General features: G+C 35.7%; 1 protein-coding gene across 3 annotated transcripts in view; it reads left to right on the top strand.

Moving 5' to 3' along the window:
- Positions 1-8,996, top strand: part of aimp1a (aminoacyl tRNA synthetase complex interacting multifunctional protein 1a) — a 105,253-nt gene extending 96,257 nt beyond the window's left edge. For all 3 annotated transcript variants that reach the window (XM_039759211.1, XM_039759212.1, XM_039759213.1), the window contains exons 6-7: positions 6,173-6,341; positions 8,722-8,996. In XM_039759211.1, the coding sequence (XP_039615145.1) occupies positions 6,173-6,341; positions 8,722-8,888 (336 nt within the window). In that variant the 3' untranslated portion in view covers positions 8,889-8,996. The remainder of the gene's footprint in view (positions 1-6,172; positions 6,342-8,721) is intronic.
- The last annotated feature ends 1,188 nt before the right edge of the window (positions 8,997-10,184 follow it).

Here is a 10,184-nt window from a genome sequence, read left to right on the forward strand (position 1 = left end):
TGTTATAAAATGTTTAAACAGATGTCCTAATTTAATTAGGCTTCATTGCTTTGTTGATGTCTGTATTTCATCCTTCTCTGCCACAGTACATTGGAAATTTTTAAAACTACTGTTGCTTCAAACTTTCCAATCATGTGAATGGAACAAATGTTTTATTGTTTAAGTTTATAATTGTACGTAGGATTTCAGCAATCATGAAAGTTCTTCATTTACACTGAATTAAATAATTACATGAGCAAAATATAGTTGGTGGTCAAAAATTAAAATCTCAGTTTTTGATTAGGCAGTATCTTTTTATTAAATGTTTAGGTTAATGAAAACTGTTTTAGCATGACCTATCAGTACTGACAAAAAATACTGAGTAAAAGGTTGTGACAAAATAGAGTTTTTCCCATAATAATGCAGTGAACCTTTAGATAGAGCTTAATTTGCTTGTTGCTGCATTTATGAAATAAATGATTCCCTTGTCTCTAAGTCTGACAGAGTGTGAATTTAAAATGAAGAAATATCTGCTGGCACCCTAACAATAAAATAAAATAGAAAATAAATAAAATTGAAAAAGAAAAAAATGATGGCCTTATGGCTTATTGGTCGTTGTAGGACTTACATTTTTTTTGGTTTGCATGGAACACAGGTCCTTGACCAGACATTCTTCTTGTCGGCAAAGTCCCCACTTCAGAATGCAACTTGTATGCCTTACGATCTTATGATCACAGAGAGATTTGTTAAGGACTCCAGCTTGACACTTATGTTTGAACAAAGAGCCATAATTTAGTGAATGGAAACCTTGTTTGAAAGACTTTGGCACCAGCTGTCAAACAAAAGGTGGGGCTTATGTGCACCCATGAAACCAATGGCAAGACCTCTGTTCCTTCCTTTAAAAAAAAAAATCGCAATACCCAGATCTTGTCTCTTTTCAAGTTCACTACTCTCAACTTGGTCATAACTTTGACTGTCCGTAATCAAACCCACTAAAGTGTATGACCGTAACTAAGGTCAGAGAAAACCTTTTTACTCCAAAGAGCAACTATGTTCTTCATTGTCCTTTATCTATATACATATACATAGTTTAGATATCTCTCTGTTATAAAAAAAAAATCTTGGCAGGGAGACCAGGGAGATGAGACGTGATCTTCTCAGAAGAAAATTTGACGTCCCGCGAGACAAGGCAGTGAGACAAAAGGACAGCTGCTGTACAGGCTTTTAAATGATCGACACGGAGCACAACAATCAGAACATGCACCTCAGCAGCAGCAGCATAAAGCTAGCAGCTGATCCGTCTGCATCTCCTTAGCATGCGTTCAGCTCCCCTTCTTCACAACATGAGCGGGAGAGACACAAAGTGGCAGGAGCATAGTGCACCTCTGGGGGATTGAGCGACGCGATCGAGACCTGATCATCTCGGAGAGATACTTTGACGATACGCGAGACTAGACATGACGACCTTAGGAAGCTAACCCGTGAGACAGTAACTTTTGCACTTCACACCCTACTTACAAACAATTTAAAACAAGTTCACGGACATCTAACCTAGCAGTTGTTGGAATGCTTTTGGCAGACTCACTTCATGTGCCTCCAGCTCTTAAAACAATGAGAAGTAGAACATGCAGCTCGCCAGCAGATGATCCGAGCACATCTCCTTAGTGTGTGTTCAGCAAACCCCCAACACGAGTGGCAGAGATGCGAAGTGGCAAAAGGACAACTGCTATACAGGCTTTTAAATGATCAATGCAAAGTGCGACAAGCAGAACACACAGCTCTCCAGCAGCAACTCCTTAGCGTGTGTTCAACCCCCCACCGACCACCCCCCTTTACAACGCGAGCAGCGTTAGACATCCTGCGAGAAAGAGATTTAACTACACCAAGGGCAGGAAATATAGGACAAATATTGTATTTACAAATGTTTTAAAGTAAAAATGAAAATAATGCATATGTAACGATTCCCATGAAAATAATAATCTCTTTAAATTGTATATCTGGTAAACCAAACCCGGGGGTGGGCGAGTGAAGCTTTGGATACTGGTTTTTACAGTATCTCACAAAAGTGAGTACATTCCTCACATTTTTGTAAATATTTTATTATATCTTTTCATGGGGCAACACTGAAGATATGACACTTTGATGCAATGTAAAGTAGTCCGTGTACAGCTTGTATAACAGTGTAAATTTGCTGTCCCCTCAAAACAGCTCAACACACAGCCATTAATGTCTAAAATGCTGGCAACAAAAGTGAGTACATCCCTAAATGAAATAATATCCAAATTGTGCCCAGTGTCAATATTTTGTGTGGCCACCATTATTTTCCAGCACTGCCTTAATGCTCTTGGGGCATGGAGTTCACTAGAGCTTCACAGGTTGACACTGGAAATCTTTTCAATTCCTCCATGACGAAATTATGGAGCTGGTGAATGTTAGAGACCTTGCGCTCCTCCACCTTCCATTTGAGGATGACCCACAGATGCTCAATAGGGTTTAGGTCTGGAGACATGCTTGGCCAGTCCAGCACCTTTACCCTCAGTTTCTTTAGCAAGGCAGTGGTCGTCTTGGAGGTGGTGTTTGGGGTCGTTATCATGTTGGATTACTGGCCTGCGGCCCAGTTTTCGAAGGGAGGGGATCATGCTCTGCTTCAGTATACCACAGTACTTGTTGGCATTCATGATTCCCTCAATGAACTGTAGCTCCCCAGTGCCGGCAGCACTCATCCAGCCCCAAACCATGACACTCCCACCACCGTGCTTGACTGTAGTCAAGACACACTTGTCTTTGTACTCTTTTTCTGCTTTGCCGCCACACATGCTTGACACCATCTGAACCAAATAAGTTTAGCTTGGTCTCATCACACCACAGGACATGCTTACAGTAATCCATCAACAACAACAACAACATTTATTTATATAGCACATTTTCATACAAACAGTAGCTCAAAGTGCTTTACATATTAAAGAATAGAAAAATAAAGGACACAATTATAAAACAAAATAAATCAACATTAATTAACATCGAATAAGAGTAAGGTTCAATGGCCAGGGGGGACAGAAAATCCATGTCCTTAGTCTGCTTGTCTTTAGCAAACTGCAGGCTTTCTTGCGCATCATCTTTAGAGGTGGCTTCCTTCTGGGATGACAGCTATGCAGACCAATTTGATGCAAAGTGCAGCATATGGTCTGAGCACTGACAGGCTGACCCCCGACAGGCTGACCCCCACCCCCACCCCACCACTTCAACCTCTGCAGCAATGCTGGCAGCACTCATACATTTCTTTTCAAAAGACAACCTCTGGATATGACACTGAACACGTGCACTCAACTTCTTTGGTCAACCATTGCGAGGCCTGTTCTGAGTGGCACCTGTCCTGTTAAACCGCTGTATGGTCTTGGCCACCATGCTGCAGCTCAGTTTTAGGGTGTTGGCAATCTTCTTATAGCCTAGGCCATCTTTATGTAGAGCAACAATTCTTTTTTTCAGATCCTCAGAGAGTTCTTTGCCATGAGGTGCCATGTTGAACTTCCAGTGACCAGTATGAGAGAGTGTGAGAGCGATAACCCCAAATTTAACACACCTGCTCCCCATTCACACCTGAGACCTTGTAACACTAACAAGTTGCATAACACCATGGAGGGAAAATGGCTAATTGGGCACAATTTGGATATTTTTCACTTAGGGGTGTACTCACTTTTGTTGCCAGCGGTTTAGACATTAATGGCTGTGTGTCGAGTTATTTTGAGGGGACAGCAAATTTACACTGTTATTGTACAAGCTGTACACTGACTACTTTACATTGTATCAAAGTGTCATATCTTCAGTGTTGTCCCATGAAAAGATATAACAAAATATTTACAAAAATGTAAGGGGTGTTCTCACTTTTGTGAGATACTGTATATACATTTTATATATATGTGATTAACCCATTTTTCTATATTATGGAGAGGACACAAATTGCATGCAAACAGTGACCAGAGTATTGATCTGAAATCAGCCTCCCTTGGCTTTGAGGTAGCACTACTAATCACCAACCGTGTTGCCCCTAAAATGTTGCTTTAAATTGCAGATTTGTTTTCTTTTTGCTCTGTAAGATGTTTAACCAGAAATTATGCTTAACGTTAATTAAGCACAGTAATAAATGTTTAACAAGAATTTACGTAGGGAGAGAAGAGATCTAAAAGGTAAATTTTGTAATGCAAAATAAAGTCATTATCATGGGTTTAAAGATAATTTTTCCTGGTATACTTAGGATAGCCAGTCTTTTTCCCCCTACTCCATAGTTCTTGGCATCCTTTGGAGTGTGACTCATTCTTTTTATATTACCATCACCTCCAACAACGTCGTCATTGATCTCCATCTGTAACTTGTTTTTCCACCTCCATCTTAGTGGACCTCTTCACTCATCTAACTCCCTTTCATTTCATATGCCAAAACCTACTTAATCTTTATTCTTCTCAGCACAACACCTATTGTCTCCACACCCAGGTTTCTATGAAATCAGCATTAATGTGTCTCTCACTCAGTGGCACTCTACACATCACCTGACCATACTCGTCTCTGTTCTTGCCATTTTTGCTTCAAATTCCACCTTCATTTTCATGTTCATATATAGTGAAAAGTCAAGCAAAATGACACCTTTTATTGGCTAACTAAAGACTTTTCACTACTTTCATAATGGCTAACGCAGTACAACACCTTAGTGCTACAGACATACATGTTCATATATAAAATACATGTGTATAGCAACATGTAAAAGTATTAGCACCAAGTTAGTTATTTTGACTTGATGCATATTCTTCCACAGTGATTTTGGCCATATTGTTCATTTAGTTGTAGTACTATATGAAGGAAAGTATGAGAGAAGCAAATTTTTTCAAACTTTGACACTGTTTTAATTTGTTTGGTATACAATGCAATCAGAAACACAAACATAAGCTGGACATACTTTCAAATGAAAATGTATATTAAGAAATAAAACTAGAATCTAACAACAAAGCATATTATTGAATACATAAAATAATACAAACAACCTACTAACTAATCAACTATAAAAATGATCATATCATTCATACAAAGTCTATATGAGTCCTCCAACCAAAAATGATGCAGATCCTCATATGAAGAATGAAGTTAAGTAAAAATCAGACCTGGCCACTGTAAGTGTTGGTATTGCAAATCATTAAACTGAAGGTGATCTCTAAGTGAAGTAGTCCAGTGTCCCTCAGAATGGTGTGAACAAGCAAGGCACCAGTGTAAAACATTTAAGATAGTTCCTAACACATTACAGGGCAAAACCTCTTTTTTTGTGTAAACAAAGACAGTAAACGCAGTGTTAAATTGCACAATTAAATTGTATTATTACCTTTCATCTTGAATAAGACATAAACTACTACAAGTAATGACATTAAGATTATTGAAGTAGCCTCCCCTTGAACACATTTTCACAACCTATAGCACCATATACTACAGATCTGACACATTTTTGGAGTTTTCAACAAAATTACAAGAAGCCTAATGCTTTAATAAGGCTACGCCTTTATTGTTTTTGTACTTAAAAATCCTAAATATCACAGAATGCCTTCCTTTTTCCACATAATTAATTAGACATGGACAAAAAAAAAAATCACTCGAGTCATTCAAAAGCAATTCAAAATTTCTCAAGGCGTTTAAGAACTTTTGTCTTTATTGTTAGTGATTTATTTATTTATTTGTCTGTCCACAGTATGGTTGTTTGGGCTACTTGTGTGAGAAACAAAAATCATAGCAAAAACCTGAGAAACAAAGATGATTCAGTCTGTCTGTCTTAAAGGGGTTATAAAACCATTTCTAAGGGTTTTGGGCTTATCAGAAGCACGGTCAAAGCCATAAGGTCCAAAAAGTATGAGATAATGAGTCAGTCAGTACACTAAATATGTATTTAAATGTTGTGTTATTGGTTCACTCAATGGTTTTATATGTAATACTACAGTGACAAGTATTGATTAATGCAAAAAATGAGGTTTAGACAAAAACTTTTTTTTCCTTGGTATAATGCCTGTAAAGCAGAAGGGTTCACATTTGCCATGATCTATTCTACTGTATATTAAACAGATGTTGTTTCTAGTTTGAGGATATCTGTGCCATTGTTTCATTGATTTATTTATGTTTATTCCTTGTCAATAAATAAATCATGGGTATTATCTTTTGACAGATGCAAAACAGGATGGCTGTACTACTTTGCAATTTGAAGCCTGCAAAGATGAGGGGAGTGATCTCTCAGGCAATGGTGATGTGTGCCAGCTCTCCTGATAAAGTAGAAATTCTTGACCCTCCAGCTGGGGCTATACCAGGAGATCGAGTGACATTTGAGGCGTTTCCAGGTACCTATGTTCAGTTAGTCTGTGAATTAAAACTTTTATTGTTACCAAGTTGCTTCTTTTGTGGAGGCATTGGTATTACTTTGCCATGTACGAAAACTTTGATCAAATTTTTTGCTTATTTTTTTCGTGGTTCTTGTATTTTTGCTATTTATCAAATATTTTTGTTTGAGGGTGTATTTTGTTCTCCAAATTTATTCATCTCACCCTTCTTAAAGTAAATAAGTTTGTAGCCATTTCTCTTTGATCCAGAAGCAATAATGATTTTAGCTGTAATATATAATAGTACTCCAGTTGAAAAACACACTGTAAATTTTATTTGAATGCTTTTGGAAAATTTTCACAAATTTAATTGAATGAACTGACTTGTACATTTTTTGTAGCACTGTTTGTTTTATGGGTGTTTTTGACTTATTGTGTGCCAGTGTTTTCTCAAATTTTATAGCTTTTGCCAACTTCTGGGCATTTTTTTTCTCTTTTAACAAAACTAAGACAAAATACTGAACCTAACAAAGTGCTGCCAAAAATTTTTCTTAAACAGTTTTTTTGGCTTGTCTTAAGTGCCCTATATATTGAAATGTCTGCTTTATTTCTCGCTCCTTGGAAGTCGATATTTAAAAAAAAATTTATTCTGCTGAGATAGTTACTAAATAGGAAGTTTCTAGTGTTTATTGATTGTGTCTTGCTTTTTTGTTGTTCATGTTCAGATGTGTTCATGTCACTGGCCACATTTCTAAGACTGGTCTGGAACACAAGTAATTGTGGCAATTGAACAGACATCTCTCTTAGCTTAGCACTACATCTCTCAGTGAGGTTGTTTTTCCCTTGTGTTCTTTTTCATTTTTGTAGGGTTTACATACATGTATTTATGATCTTTTATTTTGGGCCGTCAAATTTTTCTTATTTTTTGCATTATCTTTGGTTGAATTTCCTCCCTTTTTGACTACTTTTTAATTTGTTCTCTGTTGGTCCCAGGTATGTTCTACATCCAGCCATGATTTCATGCCCTATAACTGTCCAGCACATAACTGAATCATATTTTAAACAATAACATATTTGTCTTATATTTTTGCTTATTGTATTGAGAGCCCTAAGTACACTCAAAAGGCTCAACCTATGAGAACGGATAGGTACATCAACCAAGGATTTGGAATACATAAAGCTGGTTGATGTCAATTTTTCAGTACTAAACAGGGAAGAGAATAATAAAGTGTTAAAGAAATGGGCTTCTGATTGTTCCTTGACTTACACATTTACCAATTCAGAAATAGGTCTTGTCCATTGGGTAGTATTGACCTTTGTGTCTCATGAGTTTGTATTAGTATTTTTACCACTACCAAACATATATCCTATTAAAATTCATGATTGTCTAAAATACAGCTGCAGGCTACATATTTAATGTTACTATTTCTTATAAAAAAAAAAAATATTTAAGTATTTTACAGTTGAAGATCATATTGTCATGATGACTGTTTTTTTTTTTTACAAATCAGTTATTGAAAGTGTGGTGAACTTCTCCATCACAGTTTGCTATTTTCTACTGAGGACAGGAAACAGCTAGAGAAAGTTGTGTTTAATGTTTTTAAAAATTATTGGTCATCTTATCTGCATTGTAGATTCACTCTACCTTTGCAGACAGTCATTTCTGAATAATCATACTTCATCTTACATCTGGTTGACAGCTTAGATTAGTGAAGACCCCAGACTGCCAGATTTAATAACCGTATTTATCCACAAGCTGTAAGGTCCATGAACTTAATTTGACTGATGTGTCTAAGAGCATTTTTATTAAATTTGTTGTCTGTGTTTTCTGGAAATTGATTTTTCTTGATGTTGTGTTCTTTTTCTACATAGATATTTTTTGAGTTTCACCAAATCAAAGTTATGCACCTGTTGTTATTGCAATCAAGTGTTACCTTTTTTGAACTGGAAAAAGTCAGGTTTAATTTAAAAATCGCAAAATCAGAATATAAATACAAGAATATGCAATAATAAAATGGGCTCCTTTTCAGGGTCTTTAATGTGTTTATTTCTATTTCTTGGTAAAATAAAACAATTACACCATGGACTGCCTTTTCACATCAGTGATAATTCTGTTACTGTCATTTATTCAACTTAGACAACTGCAGCATAAATAAACAGAAGCATTGCATCCTATTGGAAGGAAGTATTAGTATTTCATTTCAGTTACTGTATACAATTCTTATTTTTAGAAATTTACAGGCCTTAGTTCATTAGGTTTATTTACGTTATAACAAATAGATATTTGTGTACTAATTTATTTTCAAATGTAACTAATTCACCAAAATATACTGTTTACTTAATCCATTGTAATCATCATTGTGTTTTTGTCTTTCTCTCTTGATATTTATTTGGTTATTAGGAGAACCAGACAAGGAGCTGAATCCCAAGAAGAAAATCTGGGAGCAAGTGCAACCTGATCTTCGTACTAATGAGCAGTGTGTGGCAACTTACAAAGGAGTGCCATTTGAAGTCAAAGGAAAAGGTGTCTGCAAGGCACAGACCATGAGTAACAGTGGAATTAAATGAGTTTTTTTTTTTTTTCACACATTATATTTTCAAAGCAATTACAAACACAGAGGCTCCTGTCAAAAACATGACCCTAAAAATAAAGATCTTTAAATTCTACGATTTGAAGTTAATACTTTTATGTCTACTTTCACAAAAAAATAAAACAGCTGGTGTGAAATTGCCCAATATAAAATATTTTCCATGTCTTATATGTAAATGTGTAAAGTACCTTCCACCTAAAATCTGCAGTTTTCTTTTAGTTACACATATTAGCTGCAATGTACCATCTAACATGTAAGCATTCTATTTTTATTTTCTAAGGTAGTTTAAAGCCTGATGCATGAACAAGCATGAACAATTATTATGATGAGGATAATGGAAGTTTTGAAGTGAAGGTAGTCATTTAATAGAGATCTTTTCTTAATCATTTGCAATGTGTAATAGTGATGAAGTTGATGACCAGCACGAGACAAGACTGCCATGAAAAGTTTTATATGTCATTAATCTTGTGCTGAAGAAAATACACAGAGAATGACAGTTGATAAGGTTATTAGAGCCAGCGATATTTGAGGAAGAGAGAAAAGGGTTTATAAATGGCCTAATAAATCCAAAGATGATTTGTGATGTTCTTAATTTGCTGCAGAGTTCCAGAACAGGATTGCACAGACACAGCTGAATGCTGAATGAAAATACTCTCAGCTTGAAAACTCTAAATATGAACTGATACCACTCGGTAATAAGGATAACAAGATCTTACAAATATTATTTTGCACAATAACTTTTCACACACATTTATATGTAGTTCACTAGTCACATTTGGTGGCAAAATTAGTATGAAAATAAAAAAAACTATAAATAGCGGAAGTGGAAGAAATTAAAAGCAGGAAGTAGAGTGTCAAATATTGACATAAGGACTAAAAACGTTTAGCAAATCAAGTGTCATCAGCAGTTAAAGTTGGCTAGTCAAGTATGTGTTATACCCGTAACTTAATAAGTAGGCCTATAATTATTGAATTAATAACCATGAGATGACTAGTAAAAGATTTATGATAAGAGTGCTTGTAAGAAGTGATGTTCCATTACTCAGTAGACTTCAAGGATGATGATATATGGTAAGCCCCAACTGCACTGAAAGAACAAAAAGTTCCTGTGCGGTAAACCTTCAAACTGCACTTAAGTAATTGTTTTATACGAAGCAACACACAATTAAAATTCAGTAATTACTTAACAATTGACATTTTAACATGTAAAAGCTATATTAATAATAAACTAGTCACAAACATTTTTGCACATTTCATTAAATATTCGTAATAC

The sequence above is a fragment of the Polypterus senegalus genome, chromosome 7 (genome assembly GCF_016835505.1).
Source record: "Polypterus senegalus isolate Bchr_013 chromosome 7, ASM1683550v1, whole genome shotgun sequence".
NCBI lineage: Eukaryota > Metazoa > Chordata > Cladistia > Polypteriformes > Polypteridae > Polypterus > Polypterus senegalus.